This window comes from Clinocottus analis, unplaced genomic scaffold (genome assembly GCF_023055335.1).
Source record: "Clinocottus analis isolate CAN_PGR_092001 unplaced genomic scaffold, fCliAna1.0.p SCAF_16, whole genome shotgun sequence".
Classification (NCBI taxonomy): Eukaryota; Metazoa; Chordata; class Actinopteri; order Perciformes; family Cottidae; genus Clinocottus; species Clinocottus analis.
The window spans coordinates 9,939,502-9,966,671 of record NW_027175887.1 but is presented as its reverse complement, the minus strand read 5'-3'; the positions used below and the strand labels follow the sequence as shown (position 1 = coordinate 9,966,671).

Here is a 27,170-nt window from a genome sequence, read left to right as displayed (position 1 = left end):
CCACTGGTTGAAAACTACGACCATACTATTGTACTGTAAACCTGGAAGTATGATATCGTTATAGAGAAAGAAAAAAGTGTATATATATATATATATTAATGACTACAACACAGTAATGTCTAAAACAATGTAAATATTTACAAAATTGTTTGTTTTCGCTGCCCAGCTGTTGAGATCACGTGACTCAGGTCCAATGCGATCACGTGAGCTGCGTTTTGCTCGTTGAGTTTACGGGCTAATACAGTAGCTGGTGCAATGTCATCGCTTCGCTAGCAGGTAGCAGACTAGGGGTAAAAGGCACCGGGCTGCTGACGTCCTCGGCTTCGCTGATACTGGCAGAGCCACGACGCTGTTGGTGAAGGAAGAAACCCGCAGTGATGCCTTTCTCCTCGGGTTAAGACAAGAAAAGGAGGAATTGTTTTCACTTCGATAGGACGAGTGACCGCAGATCGGGAAAGTTAATGTGGCAAAAACTGCTTTTTTGAGGTAATTTCACCCATTTATGTCTTAAAGTTGCTTCTGCGGAGACAGGTGATGATTTGTATAGTGTAAAGTTGTATAGTTTCGGTGAGTCAGCGCGTTATATTTAGAAAAACACCCAGCTTTTGTTCCTTACGCTTCATCATTAGCATTCATCAGGATCCTTATGGATTGACGGACAAATCGATTGTCCAATCAGAAGGTCCAGCGGTTTCGTTGGACCAATCAGAGAAGGGCAAGGCAGGTTCCGGTAAATAAGGAAAAGCTCCACGTCTGTAATGGCCTTATTGTTTGCTACAAATACACTGAGAGAAACGGTAAGAAAGTATTCAGCACATGGTCTTCTGATTTTAAGTACATGGATAATACTAACACTGAGCCCTGATAAATCATGAAAGTGATGCAGCCACTCAGAGATGAAGGGCACCAGTGTGATATCCAGCCAGGTCCAGTATGACCAGTATTGTTACATTAACGATGCTGTGAAATGGGACTCCAATTAGGGGCGAAAGAGTCCTGCAGACTCCCACGACGCAAGTATGTATTGATCTTGGACTGTCGCTAGTTTGGTAGGTGACGCTGTCTACGGAAGTATTAGGAAAAGTTCATATTCTGATGACATGTGAGTTAATTCCCTGTTAGATCAGCCATTCTATCTGTCTGTCTATCTGTCTGTCTGTCTGTCTGTCTGTCTGTCTCTGAAACAGTAATCACCATTGGCTTGTGACTGGTTCAGCATGTGATTGTCAATGGCCTGTTTTTTTTTTTGGTCAATCTTTTCCTTATTTGTCTGTTTTTTTCTTTTTTCTAACTGAGCTCATTTCCTTGCTGGCGTCAACCCTTTTATTTAATTGTAGCACTTAGACCTGTTTCCCTACCCCTGTGTTTCTTTTTTTTGTAATAATTTCATCACATGTAACTTGTTTTGTTTCCATCTTATAATACCGTTGATCGCTCAATCTCACTTCTCCTTTGTTTTGTTTGGTTATGTTGAAAGAAAACTGAGATCCAAAACTGTTACGGTCATCATCACTGTGGGGGGGGGAAGCTGTTTTTTGAAAACATAACTAAGCTTTAAGAAACCAACTTGCACATTTTAAATACCGAATTATTTATTGGGCTTTAACTCAAGACTACAAATGTCACTGCTTTTCCATCTCCAGTTGCTGTAGGAGGCTGACTTGACCGTGTTCTGTGTACCGCTCAAAAATGGCCATCGCGCGACAATTTGGACTGCTGTTGTGGAAAAACTATCTGCAGCAGGTGAGTTGAAGTGAGGTGAATCTACGCTTGACTTGTACGTGTCCTTTTTGGGTCCTGACATTGTTTGCAACTGTGAATTGTCAGAAGTATCCGTGTTTACTGAGCAAAGGCCTGCATGACACTATTTGCTAAGTTATAGGCTTATGGGACGTCATAAATACAGTGGAGTGACTAAAATTATATTTTCATTGACTGATGATGTTAGCAAGCAACATGGAAACTGTTTGCCTTGACCCCGGCAGTATAGCGAGTGCCTGCACTGTTGTTTTGACACCGGTTCGAGCTTGGTCAACATGTTGGGAGCTGTCACAAGCTTTTCCAAGCCTTTTATGGCAGTTTTTCAGGGGAAATCACAATGTGTACCTTTCTTTGAAGGATTCATTATGGCCACAATACATAAAATGCAGTTGTAGGCTCCTCCACGCTACACACACAGAAAATGTATAAACAGAAGACCATATAAACAATAATAGAATATCAACAACATAAAATAGAGCAAATTACATAAAATTAGCATTAAAGGAATACATAAAAGGAAAACTAAATTATATTTACACATGCTACATATTTATTATATACTGTTTAAATACATACCATTATTGTTTTTGATTTACTTTTTAAATTGTGACATTAGATCATGTGACTTTATCATGAGACATTATGTAACTATAGCGCCAAGTGTCGATACTGACCTCTATCTTTTTGGTGAATGATTTCTGTATTGCGTTTTTAAAAAACAGATAAACATACAATTTAAGGAAAAAGGAAAGGCTGAGAGTGCAAATACTGGAGATACACATTCACTTTTTTCAACGTTGTTAAACATGTTTTACTGGTTACACCACCTGATCACAGCTCAACATATCCAAGAAGGACTAATTTGAGGTTTGACCCATAATGTAATTCATTGATCCAGTCAGTCAGTCTTCAGCTTGCAGAAGATACAAATTTATTTTTTACTCTCACCAGTGCCAGTGTTTATTGCTCTGAATGGCAGCTTGCATAGTTTTGAACATTAATACCAGTCGATGGCTGCACAATGCTGCAACTCTCCAGAAATGTAATCGCCCATCTGCTGCATAGCATGCTTGGTGTGAAGTTGTTGCCCCGCCACGCTTTATCCACTCCCTTCTGCTCCAGCTGTAGTTGTCGAGGGACTAAAAGGGCTTCATTAGGACCAGACAGGAAAAGAATCCTGTGCATCTTGGTTTTTATTTTCCATCTTGGCTGCAGAACATATTCAAAGATTGCATCTTAATTGCTTTAATGCATTAACAAATATAATGCATTACTTCCTCAAGCAAAATGTGGACATTGTGTTTCAGGCCTGTAAATGCCTGTTGTAAAACCAGTTATTGAAATACCTTTTATTTCTGGGCCATGCTGTTTTTTCTTTGGTGTTCTTACTTACTTACTTTAGTTACTCCTCAAAAATGTAGCTCATGTTGACATATTTCCAGCTCAGCTTCAGCAGGTTTTGCAAACACTTGTGTTTGCTCTCTTCCTGAATGTAATCACTGAGCTTGTTCTTTGTTCAACAATGCCGTGTTGCCTAACAAGAGCAAAACGAATGGTCGTCTGAACCGTATTGGGAGGCAAGAAAACAAACGTTTTTGCATATCACTAAAAGCTTTAAAAGGAATTCATACAAAATATGTTTGAAAGTTGTTGGAAAAAACTAAACAATGACAATAGCAGCTCGTATTGAATGAAGCAGTCTGGGAGTAATGTCTTGGGAGTTCACTACTGATAACAGAACAATATTCACTTTGATTCCTGACTTTGCCGAGTGTGTTATACATAAAATAGAGCATGTATCGAACAACCCCTTTTTATTGTTCAGATATGAGGTAGTATCGGATCAAAGCACGCTCACCACACATTCAACTCCAGGTTGAAGGCTGTGGATATTGTTATGACCAAATGTATTCATTAGTTAAACATCCTTTATAAACATGGAGAAACAGGGAACATGTATATTCTGGGCTCATATTCTGGGTTCATATTTATTCCTCCAAGAAGTTATATGTTAGATGACTTCTGAGAGGGAAAGGTTGCTATTGGTGCCCATCTTAGTTTGACTGTAATGTCATGACACTGTCCAAGTCCTTTTGTATTTGAAATTTACATGTAGTAAACAATTTTAAAGCATATTGAAAATTGGGTAATTAAAATAGTTAATCTTAATATCTTTTCAGTCTGTGCCTCATATTTAATGATAATTTATCTCTTTACATTTAAATCAGTTTATTCCCTTATTAAACCCCAAGTTTCTCATTCACTCTTTTATCTTCGGCTAGTTTTTTTTCCTTTCCTCATTCCGACTAACTCTATTCTTGCTCTCCAGAAACGTCAAATCCTGGTAACTCTGGTGGAGATACTCCTGCCCCTGCTCTTCTCTGGCATCCTCATCGTGCTGCGTCAAAAGGTTCCTTTCAAGGACTACCCAAATGCCACGATCTATCAGAGCTATGCCGTTGACAAGCTACCCATACACTTCTTGGCGCGCTTCCAGCTCGCCTATGTGCCCGGTAACTCCAGCGCGGTGCGGCGGGTGGCCCAAGATGTGCAAGACCACCTGCACCTGTCCTCAGGTGGGTATTGGTTGAGGGTTCAGCACAACAGTGTCGGCTTGTTTGTCGCTCACCTACAAACGCGTTAGATCAAAATGTTTTTAAAGGGGTTCTGTGCAGAACAGTTAGTTAGTTAGTTCAGCCCTAAGTTAGCAGGAAGCTGGCTGTATGTTTACGAGACCGACATGCAAGTGGTATCGATCTATTACTTTGATCTGCTAACTTTTAGCTTAAAAGCAAATACGTACATTTCCCAAAATGTCAAACTATTCTCTTTGTAAAAGTCCATTCTCTGAATGTACCGCTTCATAAAACATCTTTAAACTTCAGTGAGCAAGTTTGACCCCAAATCTTAAATAATTTGCCAAAGTTAGTTTGATATTACTAATAGCCTTTCAGCCTTTATATTTTTGTATGATGACAAGTCCTTTCAGTGTAAGGACTTGTCATCATACAAAAATATAGGGATGGGTTGCTTCCAAAACTTTAATTCTGTTGTCGCAAAGCCTCATGTTTACGTCCCCAATTCAAGCTGTTAGTACCACCAGTATAACCAGTGAAACAAATACCACAGCCTTGACAACAATTTGTCAGTCCGTCTAGAGGTGTGAATACGGGTTTCTCTAGAAACGGCCCTCATGAGAGCAACAGGCCGCACCCTTCTCTTGTCTTGTGCCAGGCTGTGTGACTGGGAGTTTAGATAGGGAAAGACATGAGGCTCACACTGTAATATTTTACCCTCCTTTCAGAACATTCTCTTTTTAATTCACACACCTCTGCGTGACCAGCTGTTCAGATAACCTTGCAGAAGGTCTTACTGACGTTTGTTTACACGTTTGTCTTCTCTCGCCGACAGACAATCAGTGAGATGGGCGCATAGCAGTAGTGTGAGGCTGAAGGCAGAGACGTAGCATCAGGTAGACGGATATGTAAACCTGCAGGTCGACGCGCACCCAGCTGTGTGAGATCCCAACTCCGCTGTTAATGAATAATTTAGCAGGTCTCCGTGTTCAGAGGGAAAGGTCGAGGGGGATGATTAAGGTTGAATTTAAACATTTAATGCACATGGAAGACCACCAAAAATGAAGCGACTCTCTTGAACAGAGGAAAGGCCCTGAGATATTTTAAATGTCACAGTTTCACACAAACAACAAAAGAACTGTGGAACCGGGACCATGAAGGAGGTTTTGTTGTGAAGATGTTAGGTGTTGAAACCCCTTTGTTATACGCCCGCTGGGTGTATTGTGAAATAGTGAATTGTGAAACCAAATGATTTAAATCATCAGTGAAAGATGTAATCTTTTCTTGTCCTCTTATTATTCAACTAATTCTACTGCTAACTTCCTTGTATTTTACCTTTTCAGCCTGCCTTTATTTTTAGCTAACCAGTGGAACTGTTTATCCATTACGTGACTAATTGTTTAAAATATTCACTCCCTGATTTTAACCATTTAAAAAAAAAAGAAGAAAACTTTAATCCTATTCTCTCACTAATTAAACCACATATCTGTCACTTTTAGCTTATTTATTTGACTATCTGCTCGCTTGCTAACTGATATTCATGTACTCTTCAATTGCCACGCGTGACTTTAAGGTGTTACAGCCGACTGGGGTTGATTGGAGCTGTGTATTTGCCAGTGTCGATAGCTTGCTCATTATTCTGACAGTAAACTTCTGAAAGATCAGCATCACAACAATTTCTCTGTCTCCCCCTGAGTATTATTTTCCCCCTCTATGCAAATATCTGGATACATATAAATTTGAGCGAATCGTGATTTAAATTTATTTTTAAGTAATGTGACAACTGCAAAGGTAGTACAATTCCCCCTTGTTGGGAAAAACTGTGTTAAACTACAAACAATTGAAGCAGTAGTCAAGTGAAGGACTAGCGTAGCCGGGTTTCGAAAGACGGGCATGCTCACCACTGAGCTACAGCTGCCTCTAAGTGTTTATTTTATGAGAATGACCAAGATTTACGAGTGCTCTATAGGTGGAATAGAACAATGCCTTCTGAGAAATCAAGTTCTGTTGTCTTGATAATCTTGGCCAGAGAACTCGGTATGCTGACAGCATCTCGACCGACTTCCTGTCTGACCGTGCGAGCAGCGGGCACCGAGGTCTCGCAATGAGACAGCCATTAAAACGGACGAACGTGAGATGAATGCCACGTTGCTAATGAGTGTGTGTGTTTCTTTTCCAGTGCTTAGATTTGAGACAGAGGAGAAGTTTGAGGACTACGTGAGAAGCAACTCCAGCTCAGGAAGGATACTGGCTGCTGTGGTGTTTGAGCACCCATTCACCCATGATGAACCTCTGTCCCTGAAGGTTAAAGGCATTACACACACACACTCACACGCAAACTCACTGTAGCAGGTTGACTCTCGCACCTGAAGAGCGGTGCATTGCGTTGTTTGGCAATTGTGTCAGGGAAACGACATGAGTGGTAAATAGTGCTTTTTTTTAATACGTAATATAAGAAACATAATTACTTGGACACATGCAAAAGATGCAACACAATGACTGAACTGATATCAGTGAAAGGAGTATTTAATAATTGACACAGTGTGTTCCCACTTGCACTTGTTCAGGCACTTTTTTCTGCTCTTTTTGTTTGTTTTGGCCAGCTGGTAGTTTAAACACACAAGAGTCTTGTACGATCAAACAAGCCCATCAGGTTTATAAAAAAGCTCCAGAGTATAGGTTACATGATTGTAACTACCAGAGTGCTGTTTGCGCTGATTCAATGGTTCAATAAAGTTCCATATTAAATGCACTCTCAGCAGTAGTGTAACGTCCCCTCGACGTCGACCATCGTGCTGAAGATTTCTGAGACAATTCTCATTGCCAGCGGTGGCAAGACACTTAGAAAAAGAGTAAATCAAGGAGAGAGAGTGTTTTGCTGAATCATCTATTGATATTTATTACTTTATTGTCCTGCTACTTTACTTTAAACCTCACCCTTCACCCTGTGACGATTAACTCTGAGTTTTCGGTTACAAAACAGCTGATAAGAGTTTAATCAATCAACTCTGAGCTTGTTCACCCTGAGTTAGGTTTATGTGTGGTAAATGAATTATACTGCACAAATGTAATATTTAAGGTTTTTTGTAAAGTAACAAATGATCACTTTGTAAAATGAAATGACAGCAGGCCCTAAATGTTTCATACGGATGTCCACACGTGGACGATGTATTTAAAGCATCCTGCCCTGTACTACTCTGTCGTTCATTCCGTGCGTCTTCTCATTTATTGCCGAGCTGATTCACTCAGTCAATAAAACGGACAAAATGAGCAGCACTGGTAATACTCAGAAGCCAAGCTGATACAGATATCCGCTCCTCTTGTTCCTTTTGCACTCTTGTATACAGGTGAGCTACCACCTGCGTTTCAGCTTCACCCCACGCTACGCGCCCCCCAAGGAGAGGGTGGAGCTGAACCCAAACAGTGACCTCGACTGGCACACGCTCAGCCTCTTCCCCCTCTTCCTGCTGCCGGGACCGAGGGAGCAGTATGACAAGGAGGGGGGCACGCCTGGTGAGAACACGGCCGCCGACTGTGTCACCTGCCAGATGTAGTTTCTTTATCTTTCTTTCCCGCTTCTTCTTTCCCCCCACGCCAAAGAAAACAAAGAAAATATTTGCTTTGATGCTACTAAACCTTCATGAGAGAAGTACAATATTCCTAAAAAACAAGACATATCTTCAGGAAGGTACCCAGAGTAGCATTAGTCCTTTTAAGCAGCCACAATATTATGTCAAACGGGTTTTATATTTCTGCTAAAACAAAGGTTTATGACTGATGAAAAGCACTTATGGTCCACAATCTCTGGAGCCCCGCTTCCCAGGCTGTGTCTCCATGGCAACCACGGCCCCACACGTCTTGTTTTGGCATAATCACGATGCATTGTGACCTGGCATCATTTGTTGGGCAACGTAAAGTCGAGAGCCTAATGATGCGTGCTCCAAAAGATGAAGTCATCCTCTGAGCATACTAGAGTTGACGAGCTTTTAGATATAGAAATATAGATTTCCAACTTCAATATGCATTATAAGTCTCTTTTGTTCCCATTTTCATGTCAACTTTTAGAGGGAAGTTAGAATGACAGCGGGGTTGTGATATGCGTAACTATGTACAAAAACAACCTATTTTCTCTAGCATGTATGTTTCTCCTTTTTAAGGTTATTATCGAGAGGGTTTCCTGGCTGTACAGCATGCAGTGGACAAAGCCATCATGCGCTCCTACGACAGCAACTATGCTGCCTTTCTGCTGCCTCAGATCAGCGTGGTCCTGTCACGGTTTCCTTACCCCGCCTTCATTTACGACGTCTTCATCCTGGCTATTCAGAACCAACTGCCCCTGCTGCTGGTGCTCAGCTTTACCTACACTTCCCTCAACATAGTACGATCTGTGGTGCAGGAGAAGGAAAGGAAGCTCAAGGTGTGTTCACGTGTTTCTACAAGGGACGCTTTCTATGGGTGTTGAAATTAGGTCATAAAACTGTTCTTGAATGTCAACCTTTTTTCCTTTTCATTCATTTCAGGAGTACATGAGGATGATGGGTCTCAGCAACTGGCTCCACTGGAGCGCCTGGTTTCTCCTGTTCTTCCTCTTTCTCACCATTTCAATCTTTTTTGTCACGCTGCTCCTTTGTATCCAGGTGAGTCTGTGTTTACACTCCAGCAAGTTATAAGTTCATCACAGAAGTCGAATGTAAAACAATACCATTATCTAAAGTAGTATTTTTTTTGTGGAAATACCTGCAGCATTTATTTATTTAGAGTACAAATTTGTCACTTAGCTGTAGCTCTCAAAGAAATACTTCATACAGTGAGTTGAAACCAAGAGGAAAAAAAGAGTGAAAAATATAATTTGAGCAATAAATTGAGCAGTGGAGCTGCTGACCGCAGCTTAGTTGATTTTTCATTAAGGGGCTGTGCATACGCCCATCACATCAAAGCTGGACACTGGAACTATCTGTTTTTTCTTTTAGGTGAAACCTTACGGAGCAGTTCTGTCCTACAGTGACCCCTCGCTGGTCTTTGTCTTCCTGCTCGTCTTCACTGTGGCCACCATCAACTTCAGCTTCATGATCAGTGCCTTCTTCTCACGAGGTGTGTGTGTGTGTGTGTGTATGCGCTTCTTTGTCTGAATTAACAATGCATAATAATAAGTATGTTACTGTTTGACTCGCAGCCCCTTTGTGTACTGTATGTGTGGTTAGATGCTGTGAAAACAGGACTCTCAGATGTAGGTCAAAGTATCTACTGTTCGCTTTGTTCCCTCTTAGTGAGTTCAAAACATAGATGCAGCAATAAAAGGCCCATCAGCTATAAAAAAACAAAACATGTTCAAACTCAGCAAAGCAGCTTGTACAGTCTGTATTGATCCTCTGAGAGAGGGAACAGAAAGTCATGTCATCACTGCAACATAGAGTCCATTTAGGCTGCTGGTGTCTTGGGTTTTTTCTTGGTGAAGAGATATGCTTTAAAAAGGACGTTTAGTGTTTGAAGTAGTTCGTAGCTCTGTCTGTCCATCTTCAACCGCTAAAGAAAACTATTTAAATCCCACCTCTCCTTTCTCGTGTTTCATTCTCTTTCCGTCTTCGTGGTCGCGCTCTTTCAGACCAGCTTCTGAATGGAAGTGTAGAGCAGAGCAGCTCGGGTTTCACAGCCTCATTTTTATGCAGCTTAGGTGCACAGAAGCTTCTTTCAACAAGAGAAACATTGTCAAAACTAGTTTGGCTTAGTGTATAGCAACATTTGTATGTGAGTTGTATTATGGTGATCTTGTGGCTGTGGAGGATCTGTCTGAGTGACACAGGCTGTTTTTCATGTTCTTGTTGCTGATGTATGATTTGCAATAACTGGGGACACAGGAGTGCAACAGACTGCTTTCAAATGTCAGATTATCTGAATTGTCAGGAGCTTGTCTTGTCTGTGAGTTTTTATTCTGGGTCTGTTTATTCTGTAATATTTTGTTATGTTATGTTATTGGCTGTGGGACTTTGTTATTGTCTTGTTTATTGCCACTATGTACTAGTCTAGTTGGTCGACCCCGGGAAGAAGAAAAGCTGCTGCAGTTCTTTTCTTTCTTTCTTTTTTTTCAATCTTAAGAAACATTCACTTAATTACATTTGGTCATGATTAGGACTCACTTTTGTCCACAGGGGCTGAGTTTAAGTACTTCTGTCCTCAGAGTAATGCAATTACTTCTGACACAGGTTTCCTATTTGCCTTTAAAATAATGAGCTAAAGTATCTTCAATGACATTTTAAGAATCTTGTCCGTTTTTTTTAATTCCTTTTTACTGCTTTCCTTGTCTTTCCTCAGCCGACTCTGTCTGTGGTCCATAAATTATTGACAACTTGACATAAGTCATTGAAATTGTGTCAATTCGGGCTGAACGTACAGATAGCATGAGCTTTACCAACTGCGTCACCATGTGGTTTTTCCTCTGACTCTGTACATGCATACACACACATGCCAACACGCATAGATGAGACGTATGACAAAGGAACCCGGACCAGGTTAAAGTGGTTCCCCTTATACATAAGGATTCATAGATGGAACAAGAAAGAGGCATCAATGAGGGTCTTTTCTGAAAATAGATCAAACTAACAGAAAAGAACATCTGACCGGGTACTTCTCCCCACCCACTGATGTACTTTTTATAAGAACATAATAGCGTTTAGTCAACGCGTGTTCCACACCAGCTCAAGATGTCACATTGTCTGTCACAATTGCTCTTTTGAGAAGTGTTTTGTGCTGCTCAGACATGGAAGCAACAATGGCCCTGAAAGCCTTTCATTCGCCTCATGCACAGTGCTTAACTTTTTTTTCCCCCTTTATCCACCATCTCTCATTTGTTCTCCCTAATGCTCACTTTGCACAGCACTCACAGACGTACTATGTCAATCAGGCAAATGGGTTTTGCAGAAAAGGTTTTTCATATAGTAATTTACGTGTGTGTGTGTGTGTGTGTGTGTGAGTGTGAGACCTTGTCTAGCAGCACAACAATGTACTATTGTAACTGACAACAGAGAGTGGTGAGAGCTGTTCAATTTGATATTCTAAGGTACGTTGTTGTTGTCGTTGTTCAACATCTCTCTTTCCTCTCGAACTTCAGCCAATGTGGCGGCAGCGGCGGGCGGCTTCATCTATTTCCTGAGCTACCTGCCTTATTTGTTCCTGTGGCCACGTTACGACTTGCTGACACACTCCCAGAAGGTGTCCGCCTGCCTCATCTCCAATGTGGCCATGGCCATGGGAGCTCAGCTCATAGGCATGTTTGAAGGCAAAGGTAGGGCTTTGAGGTTGGATTTCAAGTGAATTTCTCAGCTCCTTTTTGTATAACAGAGCATCTAAACAAACGTTCATCTCATCCCTCTCCCCTCTGTAGGAACGGGGATCCAGTGGTCCAACTTGTTTGACTCTGTGACGGTGGATGATGACTTCTCCATGGCTCAGGTGTTGTGCTTCCTGCTGTTTGACGCTGTGCTCTACGGACTGGTGGCGTGGTACGTAGAGGCCGTGTTTCCTGGAGAGTACGGAGTGCCTCTACCATCTTACTTCTTCATACTGGTATGTTTTAAAGCTATGGGTGGCTCACACACTCACAGTTACTGGGGATGCAACAACATACAGCTGCCTTAGTGGGAGGACAGTATGAACATATGGTGCTTTCAGAAGCGATGTTTCAGATCGTTGGGGTTATCTGATAACAATGTCCCTTCTCACACTGCCTTTTATTCGTTACTGCAGTGTCACTTAGTGTTTTGAAAACATTCAAACACAAAATGGGGAACTTGTGTATAAACAAAAAATTGCCTGATCATCAGGTTGGTTCAAATAATCATATTTCTCTATTATAAACAATGTCAGTTGTTTTTATGTTTCTGTTATAAGTTGCAGTAACACATACTGTCAAAGCTCAACAGATTTAGTGTAGTGATGCTTGTAACATTTCAAACCATAGGTATTGATTATTTGATATTGCCTTAGTACACCTGTTAAACTTGTGGGGTTGATATTTTTTTTGCAAAGAGGCATATTAACACATACTTTAACCCACATTCGCTCATTAACCTCAAAAAGGATTATGGTTCTTAATACTTCTATTGCAGCAAAAAAGGACATTTCCAGTGAGATATGTTGAAATGCACGTACGAGCCTGATCTTCTGCTACCGGGGATTGAACCCAGTTGTGATGTGGCTTTTACTTTGTGGTTTACAGTAAAAAAAACACGTTATCATGTCGACAAATGCTTCAAGTGGGTGTTCAGCACTTATTGCACCAGCAGGTAGTTGCAAGGTCAAGGTCTCCTGTAAGAGGTGAAGATTCAAGAAATTGCTGCACTCAGTGAATGTAGCTCTGATATAGTGACGGAGGAAAACTTAAGGTCACAACATATCGGCCAGAGGAAGTCTATGGATTCAGCTGGCTGGAATAACAGGAAGCGTCTGAGTTTCCAGCCAACATAAATACAGTACACACACACACCAGAGGGAGGTTTGGGCCTGAAACAATCTCCTCTAACGTAGAGTGCACGGTATGTTAATGCCAATCCATGAATGATTGTTCCTCTGCTCCCTTCCTGTAACTATTTTTGCTTCAGTGAAAAATCATGATAAAATCTCTCAACCCCCACATCTGCCTCATGTCCATCAGCCTTCATACTGGTGTAGCAGCCCTCGTATGGCTTGGGTGAATGAGAAAGAGGAAGAGGAGGATGCAGAAAAGGCCCTGAAAGGGGAGTTTATGGAAGAAGAGCCAGCTGGACTAGTCTCCGGGATCAAGATTAAACACCTCGCTAAGGTGAGCAGCAAAACACCCAGAGGACCAACATGTCCCCTTAATGTAAAAAGGATGCAGATGGTGCAAGTTTCCAAGTTTCACTCTGCCACCGTACTTTTAGTTGCTCAGGTGATTCATGTAAATGTTTTGGGTTCATCCACTCGACAGGAATTCAAAGTGGGCAACAAGACACGGCAGGCTGTTCGGGATCTCACGGTGAACATGTTTGAGGGACAGATCACGGTACTGCTAGGACACAACGGTGCCGGGAAGACCACGACGCTGTCCATGCTGACAGGTAACCAGCTGAAATGCACTCATGTACACACACGCACAATCAAACAAATGTCTCTTAAACAATCTGAACTCAACTGATTGCCTGTGTGTGGGTGTGGGTGGGTGGGTGCAGGTCTGTTTCCTCCCACCAGCGGCAGAGCCTACATCAACGGTTACGACATCTGTCAGGACATGGCTCTGATCCGCCGCAGTCTGGGACTCTGCCCCCAGCACGATGTACTGTTCGATAACCTCACTGTCCGAGAGCACTTGCTCTTCTACGCTCAGGTACTCTCGCAATCATGCACTTGTACACAAAAACCCACACGTACACTTCAGCTGAAGCTTTGTTCTTGTCAAGTGCTAATTAGTTCAATGTTTTGCTTGTTCAGCGTTGAAAGAGAGGGTTTATGAATCAAAAGTGAAAGTTCACATTGTTGTATCATAAATACACAACAGACATTTTGGCAGGTGTACCTGTACAATCTAAAGCCATAAATACAACCTTAATACTACCTTTACAAATGGTTTGCTATAGATGTGCAGTCTTTTACTTGTTTAGAATGTTTATTTGTGTGTTTATCTGCTTGATATCCAGCTGAAAGGCTTCTCCAAGAACAAGATTCCTGATGAGGTGGACCGGATCATCCGTATCCTGAACCTTGAGGACAAGCGGCAGGCTCGCTCCAAGACCCTCTCTGGCGGCATGAAGAGAAAACTCTCTATTGGCATTGCTCTCATTGGAGACTCCAAGGTGAAGAAGTGCATGAGCGTTATTCACTGTCATTCCTTTTGTCCCTTCCTACCTCCACGTCAACCTCGTCTCATCTTCTCATCTCTAACTTGATCCTCCTCCAGGTGGTGATGTTGGACGAGCCCACATCAGGCATGGACCCTTCAGCTCGGCGTGCCACCTGGGACCTCCTGCAAGGGGAGAAGCGCGGTCGCACCATCCTGCTCACCACGCATTTTATGGACGAGGCCGACCTGCTCGGCGACCGCATCACCATCATGGCAGGAGGAGAGCTGCAGTGCATCGGGTCACCACTCTTCCTCAAGAACAAATATGGTCAGTGAACAGTGGCGCGGAAGTAGCTGCAGAGAGATGCAACTCTTTTGCCTCCTATGTACTAAGCATGTTAATAAAAGACGGTCAGGCTTTTCATGCTTTCTATTCAGGGGAATTGAAACTTCATTTGACTACATCATTGTTACAATGAATCATACAGGCCTCCTTTCTCCCGCTCACCAGGCGCTGGCTACCACATGGTGATCGTTAAGGATGCTCTTTGTAACGTGTCCGAGATCACCCGCCTTGTCCACATGTATGTTCCGAATGCCACACTGGAGAGCAGCGCGGGGGCTGAGCTCTCGTACATCCTGCCCAAAGAAAGCACCAGCATGTGAGTCAGTCGCATCTTTGTTCATATTCACAATGACACAGTGGAAAGTGTGAGGTGGCCTGAAGGGTAGAAAGACCCCAAATCACACCTGCTGAACATGGTGACTAAACGACGACTTCCGTGAAAGGGTCCGACCTGCACTAACTCTGGATTAATGGTTATAATAACTAAACGTACTTTTCCGCTGTTTGCATCAAACACTTTCTTTTTTTCTTCTTGTGAGCAATCCGAAAAAACTAGAATCTCTGTGGAAAATATAAAAAAATAGTCCATCTCTTATTTTACCACGACCTTTCGATTTCTCTTTCCTTTCATTTGCCGACTCTTTTTATAGCCATACATCCTGTTTGGACTTACTTGGACTCCCCAGTGACCTGAGTTACTGTTCTTTGTTTAGCATTATGATGCAGTGTTACACTCACATTGATGTGTCTATACTGTATATGTGCCCCACTGCGAATGTAGTGTGTAATGTGCGTGTCCACTTTGTGTTTGCGCACAGGTTTGAGCTGCTGTTTGCTGAGCTGGAGATGAACAGAGAGGAGCTGGGCATCGCCAGCTACGGAGCGTCAGTAACCACGATGGAGGAGGTTTTCCTCAGGTCAGAGAAATATTACATTTCAATTCTGTAGGATCTGACTCAAGCACTAACTCTCCTGCTGCGAGACACCTTTTAAATTAAGCAGCGATGCACTGCTAGAGATGACACACAAGAAGAGATATTTTGATTAAAAAAAATATGGCTGATGTGTTTGTCTTCTCTCCTGAGCAGTTATTTCTGCCTCCCTGTATACTTGACATGTGCATCGGCGGTAACAAGCAGGAGAGAGACAGGAGCAGACAGCTAACACCTCATGCTATTCCAACTAGCATGAGGAGTGGATGTCATTGTAATTGGCGCTGCCAAAAATGTTTGTCTCACAGGCCTCATTATTTACAAATCACACCGAGAGTCCATCAGTGTGTTCTGGCCTTACACCTTACACACCACACATCAAACATGACAGCAACATGACAAGAAAAGCTGCCGTTTGAACATTTGGTCATTTAGCTTCCTTCTGGCGTTCGTTATTGTTACGCACGGCTCTGAGTCATAACAGTATTTTGTAGTCAAGTAAAACGCCTTCTCAGTTAAAGAGTAAGACTGCTAGTATTAATGTTTTTTTATGATTATTGTTCCTTTTTTGAAATAATGAATCTCAAATTAAATACTATATAATGATCTTTTACAATCAAAAACATCTGTGACGAATCCTGTGAAATTAATTTATCATAGTGACATACAAATAATACTTTTGTCCAATATCTTATTTTGTTAGTTTGTTCTAGTTTATTTCACAGGAAAGAGGTATAGAAAGAAAAGACCTATGGACTTGTAGGAAGCTGTATGTGGGTTCACAAATGCACACATTATCTGGGGAGACGAGGGTGTGAGAAATATTTTTGTTTGCAAGCAGCACTGTGTTTCTTCACCTTACTGAGCTGCTTAAAGGAAAGAAAATAGAGAGGATGCAAAAGAGCTGCTGTAGATCTATATTTTACCTCTATTTCCATTTTGGAGAGTTTTACATCCTGGAATTCATAACGTTACAAAACCTCCTGGCTAAAGTGAAGACTTCATACTTAAGGCACCTTTTCTTTCTGTTTTTCCGATTTTCAGTAAGTTGATGGATAAGCACATGTTGATTTGTGTATTCAGGGTGGGAAAGCTTGTGGATTCTAGTTTGGACATCCAGGCAATCCAGCTGCCAGCCCTGCAGTACCAACACGAGAGACGCTCCCATGACTGGACCACAGATGACGCCAGCAGCATCAGCGGCATGACCGATGTCACGGACTTCACGGACAGCGGCACACTCATTTCAGAGGACTGCTCCAACATCAAGCTGAACACCGGGGTGAGATAAGAGGAAGCAAACGGTTGCTTTTTATGTTTTCTGCATATAAATCATGTGGCTCACCTTTCAGTTTCTCCTTGATCTCCCCTCAGGTCAGACTACACCTGCAACAGTTCTACGCCATGTTCCTAAAGAGGGCGCTGTACAGCTGGAGAAACTGGAAGGTGATGGTGGCTCAGTTCCTCATCCCTTTAGTCTTCACCATTTTGGCCTTATTTGTGGCACGCTCCTTCCCCAATCACCAAGACGCCCCTCAACTGAGGTTGGCACTCAGACGCTATGGTTCCACCAAGGTGCCTGTGGCTCTGCCGCCTGGGTCGGGGCCCCTGGCTGCTGCCCTGGCCAATACATACAGTTCTCAACTCTCCGCTCAGCTTGGTCAGCTTACCAACATCACGGGTAGGCATCGCAAAAAGACAGGCTTTACTGCTGAGCTGAGTATTTACTGACCATCCGCCCACTTTTCACCGTCAGATTTCACAGATTACATCCTGACCCAGGCAGAGGAGGAAGGCGGCAGCTTTAACGAGCGCTGCGTGGTGGGTGCTGCTTTCCGTGACGGCAGCAGCCGACCTGTCGAAGCAACCGCCTACTTCAACAACGAGGGCTATCATACACCTGCCACAGCCCTCATGATGGTGGACAATGCTCTGTTCAAACTCCTAGCGGGGCCGAATGCTTCCATCCAGACGGGGAATTACCCAATGCCACGCAACCTGTCTGAGACCGCCCAGAGCCAGCTCAGGGAGTGAGTTTTCAAAGGGATCCGCATTCATGCTGCATGTGCTGCCTTCCTGAAAGCATGTCCGTCAATTCTGTTGCACTTAACCGGTGTAAATGATCACCACTTATCTGAGTCCTATGTCTCTCAGATGGTAAAGTACAAATTAGAAACTATTTCAGGGGAAAGAAAATAACTAAAAAAGGGATTGATATCGATTTAATCCTCAGTTCTTTTTGTGTAGCCATCATACTGACAAGTAAAGGTCAATTACTATTGATTTTAAATTAAAACTCATTTAGGAATCTTATAAGCAGTGAGGATTTGAACAGGTAAAGATCAAAGGAGCAGTTATGTTCGTCTGTCATTTCTCACCTCCTCCTCTTTTTTTCTCTCATTTCTCTTTCCTTTTAATCATCTGCAGGGGAAAGACGGGCTTCATCATCGCTATAAACATGATGTACGGTATGGCCTCCCTGTCCAGCACATTTGCCCTCCTGCTCGTAACAGAGTCCTCTATTAAGTCCAAGCATGTGCAGAAGGTCAGCGGCGTCTACCTGTCAAACTTCTGGTTTTCTGCGCTGCTGTGGGATCTGGTCAACTTCCTGCTGCCATGTCTCCTTATGCTGGTCAGTGTGACATCTGATTTCTTGTTATAATAAAGGTTCTGACACTACAGTATACTGCAGTATGCATGAATATACATGTACAGTCTCTTGTCTTTACTTGTTTCCTTCTCTTAGGTGGTATTTCAGGCATTCGGAATCAAGGCTTTTGTGGACAACAACCACCTGGTAGATGTGTTGCTATTACTGCTGCTGTATGGCTGGGCTGTTGTGCCTCTTATGTACCTACTCAGCTTCCTATTCTCCACTGCTGCTTCTGCCTACACACGCCTTACCATCTTCAACATGATCTCTGGCACGGCCACCTTTCTGACTGTCACCATCATGGCCATTCCAGGTGAGGGGACACACAGGCTTCTTGTTTTATGCTCAGCCCAATATGTTACAAGCTAGTGCTAAGGATTTGAAATGTGTTTATGTTTGGCTCATTGAATACAATTCTGCAATATTTGTCCTGGTTGATTTAGATGCCTGTGTGAAGAGGAGTGGGCTTTATAAATGATAGGGAGGACACTATTGGCTGTTCAAAGACTCAGCAGGTCAATGTGGGAGTTAGTGATGACCAGTACTGAATATGAGGAATTGACAATACAATCAAGAGAAAAATCGGGGGAGATGTATCCAAGAAAGAAAATGTTTCATAACCATTCTTGTTGTCTTCTCCAGAGTTGAAACTGCAGAACTTGTCGCACATACTGGATAAGGTTTTCCTGATCTTTCCAAACTATTGCCTGGGCATGTCCTTCAGCCAGTTCTACCAGAACTACGAATTCATCTCATTTTGCACCTCGAGTCCAGTCAGCCGCTCGGTGTGCAAGGCTTTTAGTAAGTACTGCCGAAATGCAGCTTGAGAGAATTAAGAAGTCTAAGATGTGTTTTTTTTTTTTACATAGAGGTAATACACTTTATTTTGATCATTTAATGAGATATATGATATCGAAGATGTAATTATAATGATGAGTCATAATGTGGGTGCCAGTATGACAGGCAGTGGCGGTTTATTTTTGTAGTGACAGTGATTATATAAATAATTACGTATCCTATCGATGGATTAAGATAATTTCTTTCAACAAAGAATACCTAGTTCAAACAGAAATGAAACAGATTGATTTAAAAGTTAATTTTTACTTGTTTTTTATATCCAAACACATTTCAAGGTTTTTTTGCTCGCTCCAAGTTGAGTGTAGTTGACGGTACACAAGGTCCTCTTGTAACGGGGACAGCGCACAGCGAATCCTCCTGAAAGGGAAAGTAAAGAGAACAAAGAGGGCTCAAAAGACATACGTAATGCACCAGAATGATTTAACTAAAGACTTTTTAGACTATAAATTGTATTTGTAGTTTAAAATCACCAAATTAAACACGAATGAGATGTTCAGATTTCTTGTGTAAACCCTACATATCTATGCTTAATTTACTTGGCATAACTCTGTATTCTTCTGGTTCTAGACATCACATACCAGATGAACTACTTCTCGATGTCGGAGCCTGGTGTGGGCCGCTTCCTTGTGGCCTTCTCGTTGCAGGGTGTCGTCTGCATTGTTCTGCTGTTCGTCATCGAACTGCAGTGTGTCCACACTCTCCGGCGTGTCCTCGCCTCCCTGGGCAAAAGACGCAAACAGGTAGATGGATTGTGGGAGCAGGTGTCAGTGTACTTTGTTGGGAACTTTTCAGTTTCATTAGAAATTACCCAACAAGCACAGCATACACTGCGCAGCAAGTCTTCTCTGAGGAACTGTTTTCAAAGCGTGGTTAAATATATGCAAAAAAAGAGAAGTCACTGAAGATAACCAGAATAGAGGTTGGTGAAGGCTCGATGATCGTGCAGATTCTAATCCGTGCACAGGGAGTAGACGACGCTTCATGAAAAGGAAACTTTATCTCTGAAGTATCTTTTCACGAAACAGTTCGAAACATGCTACTTCTTGGGTTTATATGAGTGGTAGTTATCAACATTGGTCTCCCACAAAAGAGGCATTTCACAGGCTATTAGAGCATGAGACTAATAACGGAGCAGAAATAAATACCCTAAATTATCTTCCCTCTAAGTGCAGATGTCCCTGCATACTGATTTATTATATCAAATTATTTTTTAGTAAATATGATCGAGTCTTTTCCAAAATGGATACATTTCATATATAACGCCTTACGCACCAGAGCTGCAGCCACACTGAAGATTTAACGAGGTGTTATTTCACACTTCTCAACATCAATAACCACCTCTGCATCCATAAGCACATGGACTTAAATATAGGGATTGTACGTCATTTAAGAGTTACGTATCATATAAGTGCAACTGTGTTTTGAAAAGCATTTATTGCTAAATTATGACTTTATTAAATGCCAAACATTGCCTTTTCTGCTTTTAATTTGTGAGAATAAATGGATTTTAATTATTTTATAGAATTTGAATTTAAATGTGTTATTTGTTGAGTTTTAGACAAAAAAAGCAAATTGAAGACGCCGTCTTTGGCTTCAGAAAATTGAAAAAGGCATTTTTCGTTCTTATGATTTATTAAAATATATATTGATATAATTGGCAGATGAATCTATAATAAAAAATAAAATTTTGTTGCAGGCCTAAATACCTTTTATGATGGGAGTTGGAGTTAAAGGTTGATGTTACGATTTCCGCAGGCTCTTTTTGTCATAACATTAAACAATGTATGCCTGATTGTGTTCCTATCACGGCTACTTCTTAGTATTATATGTATTATAGTAATATGATACGATTACATATTTATATGTATTATAATTAATTGTTTTCAAAATGCATGTTTATACTATTGATGGCAGAGGACCTACGACATCCTCTAGAGTCTCTTTTTCTTCTGGTTTGGTTGTTCATAAGTTTACGTGCGTATCAGTTACCTCTCATAGAGGATGCAGCACTGCTCCCAGAGGACCGGGACGTGGCTGACGAGAGGAAGAGGGTCCTGGAGTGCCAGCCAATGGTGGAGTCTATGGTTGGCAGCCCTCTCATACTGCAGGAGCTCAGCAAGGTATGTAGCACAAGAGTCTTTTCCTTCCTGCCTCAGTGTTGAAAGCTGTGTGACTCAGAGGCGTTTCCTCAGTGGCATATGACGAGGTGAATGTTATCTCTCCTTCTCAGGTGTACAGCAGCGGTGAGAATCTTCTGGCTGTGGACAGGCTGTCTCTCGCTGTAGGGAAGGGGGAGTGCTTCGGCCTCCTGGGCTTCAATGGGGCAGGCAAGACCACAACCTTTAAGATGCTGACATGTGATGAGAGCGTTACCTCCGGGGACGCCTACATTGATGGATACAGCATCTTGAGGGACGTTAAAAAGGTAAGATGAGAGGGGTATGGAATGAAAGAAAACCACAGTGATACCACACTGCTTTCAAAAGCCCGGATTTAAAAGAGAAAATGTATCTTTTGACTGCAGGTGCAGCAGCGCATTGGTTACTGCCCACAGTTTGACGCCGTGTTGGACCACATGACAGGCAGAGAAACTCTGAGCATGTATGCCAGACTCCGAGGAATACCAGAGAAGTATGTGTCTGGCTGTGTGGAGAATGTCCTGAGGTCGCTGCTGCTGGAGCCTCACGCTGATAAACTGGTCCGCAGCTACAGGTAGAGAGAATGTTGGGAGCGATTTACATCTTTGCCTGAATATTGCTCCACTTTTTAGAACGGGTGTATGTAAATATTATGTCATCTTCGATATCGGCAGCGGCGGTAACAAGCGGAAGCTGAGTGCGGCCATGGCTCTGATTGGTGGGCCTCCGGTCATCTTCCTGGATGAGCCTTCGACCGGGATGGACCCAGTGGCCAGGAGATTGCTGTGGGATGCTGTTACACGCACACGGGAGTCTGGGAAGGCCATAGTCATCACTTCTCATAGGTGAGCTAGTTTTATTCGGTATCAGCAGTGGTTCATTTACTTGAGTGCTGTACATTTTGTTAGGTCGTTTTCTGCTGTTGTAATTCTACTTAAGTTTATTTCAGAATGAAATAATCAGTGTTGAAAAAAGTCATATCCTTTACTCAAAGTAAAGAATCCTTAAAATTTGACTTCAGCACAGGGCTTGAGTGGATGATCTTGATTTACATTCCTCCACTGAAAATATTACACTTTTTACTTTACATTTAGCTATATTTACACATTATTGTTATTATTTTACATACAAAACATTATGAGCGTAAGAAAATATGATGCAGTATTGAAGATGAAACTACCCAGAAGTATATAAAGTACTTTAAACGATCACCCACATTTTGAAATTCTATTTAGACAATGAAACCAATCAAGTTATATTATATGATACTTTTACTTTTAAGTATGTTTTGCAACCAAAACGTATTCATAGTTAAGTAGTTATTACTTCTTTTTTTTTTTTTTTTTTTAACTTTCCTTGAAAAAGAGTTGACCACACTGGGTTGGGTTTCTCTGTTCGGTTTCTCAAGATTACCAATTTCTTTCCACCAATGTTCCTTCCACGACATCTTCAAAGAAGTTTTATTCTACATCTTGATGCATTAAGGGAGACGACATGACGACGCTAACAACTCTTACCTGTCTCCCTGATATCTTCCTGCACCAGTATGGAGGAGTGTGAGGCCCTGTGCACCCGGCTGGCAGTTATGGTCAACGGTCAGTTCAAGTGCCTCGGGAGTCCCCAACACCTGAAGAGCAAGTTTGGCAGTGGCTACACCCTGCTGGCGAAAGTACACATCGAGGCCGAGCTCGAGGATAGTGACCTGCAGCTTTTTAAGGACTTCATCGAAAGTACCTTCCCAGGTCAGAAGCATACAGTTAACATTTGCAATGATAACCATACAGATCTGTTTACTACCACAGTAAGAATAAAAATAACCAAGAACATGACTAATTATGTTTAACTTTGTCACATAATTATTATTCTACCCGTGGACGGGCAGATAACCTTTTTTTCTGAATATAAATATGAATGTTTCTCTTCTCTCTTACATTAATATTTAAAGGTGTTTTGCTGTTAAAGTGATCTGAAACAAAACTAATCTAACGCTTTTAATTTTCTCCCACCACAGGAAGTCAACTGAAGGATGAGCACCAGGGAATGGTGCACTATCACTTGACTGACAAAACACTGACCTGGGCCCAGGTAACTTATCTCTACAGGACTATCTCTGCCTTTCTGTTATGTTAGGGCGCCCTCTAGAGGACAGAATAGGATACAGCAATGCTCATATGCTTTATAGCTTAAACACAATGTTTAATCGCATATGTAAAACACGTGGGTGGCAGAAGTAGCACGGTTATAGTAGCTTGGTCATGGTATAGACTCCAAACCAACACGGACAAGCTTGCTTTGAAAAAGGAAAAGTGGATGTAAATAAAATATGTAAGTAGCTGTGTGCACACAGCAGAAAAAAACATGCATTTATTTGTCTTTTCAATGTTCAAAAGTTGCAGACTGTAGCTTTAAATTGTGATGCTGGCCCAAAGTCTTTGATAACACAGGAGATGCACTTGTGTTTCCTCCCTTCCTATCCTCATCTACTTCCCAGGTGTTTGGCACTTTGGAGGCAGCCAAAGAGAAATACCAGATTGAAGACTACTGCGTGAGCCAGATATCGCTGGAGCAGGTGTTCCTCAGCTTTGCCCAGTTCCAGCACTGCACTGAGAGTGGGAGGAAGTAAGTGGAGAGAGGGATCTGTCCATGCATTGTCCTTTTTCTACAGTGCTGTGTGTCTGTGTGTCTGCGTGTGAACGACCTGTGTACATGTGTGAAGGACCATGAAACAATGACCTGCCTCGGTTACACAGCAAGTGTGTACACAGGCCGGAGCCGGTTCGACCTCCAGCTCCATTTTTACCTTGACCACCAAAACACACACACACACACACACACACACACACACTGGGCCAGTTACATCAACTTCAGCATTTCTACTTAATCACGTCTGTGTGTCTTTGTTGGGTCATTCATGATGTTGTTATTGTTGCTGTGTGATGAAGGAAGTAGGAGAATTGGGACCATGACGCATGTGGGATCAGGATTATACCAATGAATGAACTCAGAGTGCTGCACCTTTCCAGTGACGTTAAAGACAATGACCGCACTCATCGGATACTACAACTAATCTGAATTGTGTGTGACTGGGTTCATGTGTGTGCACTTGTGTGTACAGTTTGTCTTTTTTTGTTATTTATGATTTGATTGATTATGTTTCCAAGAATTTGTGCTTTTTTTCTGTGATAATCACAAAAGAACGAACCACTCCATTTGATATGTGTATGAAATTGTTGCACACCTTTGCGCCTTATCTTACTAATGAGGGTTCTTGTTTCTATATATTGCCCTATACAAAATGTCTGGTAATCATTATGAGCCTCTTAATAATGTTGCCAGATGTAAATATTGTGACGTGTTCATGGTACTAAACAACACTTGCTCATTCAGGCCGGAGCAGAACATTTACTAATTTAAAGATTGTTTTGGGCACATTAATGAATGCATGTATACAATACGATTTACAGAGTGCATGATACTGGAGGAGCAGCGAGCTGGAAACGATTGCTAGAAGACCATTAATCCTCAGAGTACATTTTGTCCAGTCTGGGTACATTCAATATGCCTCCATTGTCCAGGTTTTTTTTCTTCTGCCAAACAAGGTACAGCAACAGTGTGTGTTACCATGTGGATATCCGGCCATCAGAGTTTACACAGAAGCTTTATAGGAAAGAAATAACAGTTGTGTGATGCAGAAGATTATGTTCAAATGTCCCAGTAAAAATGGAGGTTGTGACATGAAATCAAGTCGTATCCCACTGCATGTGATTGATCTGGGCCTAAAATTTGCAAGACTGCAATAACCTTTAAGGGGTTTTGTAATTTATTTGTATTTTTCTTGCTATGCATTTCACACTGTGTGTGCGTGCGTGCAAGCAAGTGTGGTACAGAGTATGGCAACACATAATTCCTGATTTCATCCAGACTACAACACTAAAACAATGCTATGATTTTCCCTCAATATAATTAAGAAATTGTTATTGCGCAGTCGACAAACAACTGCGGTGTCATCTTTAATGGAAAGCTGCTCCTTCAGGGAACGCAAGAAAATGCAATAAAAACAACAACTGTATATAGATAGTAAAATACTTTAAATAGATGCCTTGTTCTGAGGAAGAATGGTCAGCACAATGTTTGTTCTCTTTCATGTGGATGTGCCACTATGAACCTCATTTCAGAGTGTGTCCAATTTATCAGTCTCTAAGCCTTGATTGTACTTAAAGGACGTTGGAAGAGCATTTATTATTCTATATTCTGTAGGAATATTTAGAAAAACATTGGACGTTTTTTAAAAAAAAAGAAAGATTCCACACATTGATAAGAAATGGATTCTCAGTTTCCTGCTTTTCATCCATGTTAGAGATCCAAATGATATTCTCAGATGAATCGGTGATCACATTATTAACTTGAGGGTACAAATGACTTTCCTACTCTCGAAAAATCCCTCTGACTTCACAGAAGTGATACGAATGTATTGACTGTCTTACATTAAAGCAAAAAGCACTCACAGTAATTAGCTGTATTAACTACTTTGTATGATTTACAGATGTGTATGCGCGAAGAAAAGTGGATACTGACATTCCAGAAAGGCACACATATGTGGCTTATTGGTCTTGAAAGGATTTAACTTCCTAATTTAGACTTTTGTTACATTTGTTTATGTATTTGCACAATTTATTTTTCTCGTTACATGTATGACTTGAATCAATTGCAATGTTCGATACGTTGAAATGGAAAGGTCTGCTCTGCTGATACTGAAGGATTGAGTTTTGTTGAAATACAGTGTATCATATTCAAAAAAGGGAATGTACATCATTGTAACTGTATACTGTACATGTACCATGAAACTGACCAACTGTATACATGTCGCTATTCTTTTTAAATTAAAGAATGCTCTATGCAAATAGTAGCAAATACCAGTGCCTGGTCTACTGTTTACAGTAAGTGACACTTGACTCTTTTCTTGAATCTAGTCGCATGACTTGTGATGCTTTTCTTGTGCTATCATTTAACCTTTTGAGAGGCCACCTTAATTGAACAGAAATACAAAATTCCAAGACTCTGAGTACGACAATGCATTTATGGAGTCAACCTGTTATCTTACAAGTGAATGGGTATAAGTACGGTGCACAGTACCTCTGTCTGGAGAGTGATGAACAGCTGGTGACAAATACCATCTGCTTTTAAGGAATTCCCCTAATCAGTTAAGTCAATAAGTTAAAATATTAGAAAATTAACAACATCCGTATGTCTTTTGTCCTGACTTTGCCTTTTTAATTATATCAAAAAGTGTACAGTAATATCTCATGAAAATAGACATGGACACAGTGGTGTTACTCATGAACATCAATCCAGTGAAAGTTTAATATAAACTTTCAAATATAAGATTATGAGTATCAAAATGTATTTTGAGCTAACTTTGCTTTTTTAATATATTAATAAGTAGACGTGGACAGAGCAGGGTTTAATATAAACTTAAGGAATTCCTGTATTCAAAGTTGGAATATTGGGAATGCCATGATTTATTTTGAACTGAGTGTCTTTAATTTTCTCAAACTGTAGAGTAAAATGACATAAAATTGTAAATTGTTCTGTGTGCATTTGCCAATTATGAGCCTGAACTAACCCCATGCTCTTCCATTACACATACACACAAACACTGTTGAGTAAAATGACATGAAACCCGACATGTACATGTACGGGGCCATCATGAACAAGAGTCCACTGAAATTTTTGGATAACCAATAAAAGGAAATGTTTTCTTTTTACAGATGAGAGATTAGTGTTCAATGTGAATCGATTCCTGATCACGTTGGTCTGAGGAAGAAGAGAGGCTGGACGTCATGGAAAAAGTTAAACACAGATATTTATTCGACAAAGATACTGCAAAAGTATTTTAAATAAAGTTATATATGTGCAAAAAATTAAAAAAAAAATAAAAAAAAAAAAACACTTTTTTTTTTTTTTTTTTTTAACTTTTTTATTTTTTTATTTAAAAGTACGTGTACACGGGTCAATTTCTCAACTACCGGGTGTAGAAGAGAAAAGAGACGACTTCAGACGTTACAATAGTTATATGCGTATATGTTTATGAGAGCATTGTGATTGGTGGAGACTAG

The 27,170-nt window shown here is 41.3% G+C and overlaps 1 protein-coding gene across 1 annotated transcript; it reads left to right on the top strand.

The window, feature by feature from the left end:
- The first annotated feature begins 239 nt into the window (after window positions 1-239).
- abca3b (ATP-binding cassette, sub-family A (ABC1), member 3b) lies at window positions 240-25,967 on the top strand. The gene is made up of 31 exons (XM_068579583.1): window positions 240-486; window positions 1,644-1,743; window positions 4,091-4,337; window positions 6,517-6,641; window positions 7,685-7,850; window positions 8,495-8,754; window positions 8,858-8,974; window positions 9,308-9,428; window positions 11,443-11,616; window positions 11,716-11,897; window positions 12,985-13,131; window positions 13,279-13,408; window positions 13,520-13,674; window positions 13,985-14,140; window positions 14,245-14,455; window positions 14,639-14,789; window positions 15,292-15,390; window positions 16,489-16,687; window positions 16,780-17,086; window positions 17,162-17,435; window positions 17,833-18,037; window positions 18,152-18,371; window positions 18,701-18,859; window positions 19,484-19,656; window positions 20,902-21,036; window positions 21,147-21,341; window positions 21,441-21,628; window positions 21,729-21,899; window positions 22,600-22,796; window positions 23,066-23,139; window positions 23,546-25,967. The coding sequence occupies exons 2-31, from the start codon at window positions 1,690-1,692 to the stop codon at window positions 23,675-23,677; spliced, it is 5,124 nt and encodes a 1,707-aa protein (XP_068435684.1). The 5' UTR covers window positions 240-486; window positions 1,644-1,689; the 3' UTR covers window positions 23,678-25,967.
- The last annotated feature ends 1,203 nt before the right edge of the window (window positions 25,968-27,170 follow it).

Excerpts from the sequence above, each read along its gene's own strand:
- abca3b (XM_068579583.1), top strand. The coding sequence starts at position 1,690 with ATGGCCATCGCGCGACAATTTGGACTGCTGTTGTGGAAAAACTATCTG. Across the intron at positions 1,744-4,090 it reads GGAAAAACTATCTGCAGCAG|AAACGTCAAATCCTGGTAAC; the intron begins GTGAGTTGAAGT and ends CTTGCTCTCCAG. Across the intron at positions 14,790-15,291 it reads CCCAAAGAAAGCACCAGCAT|GTTTGAGCTGCTGTTTGCTG; the intron begins GTGAGTCAGTCG and ends GTTTGCGCACAG.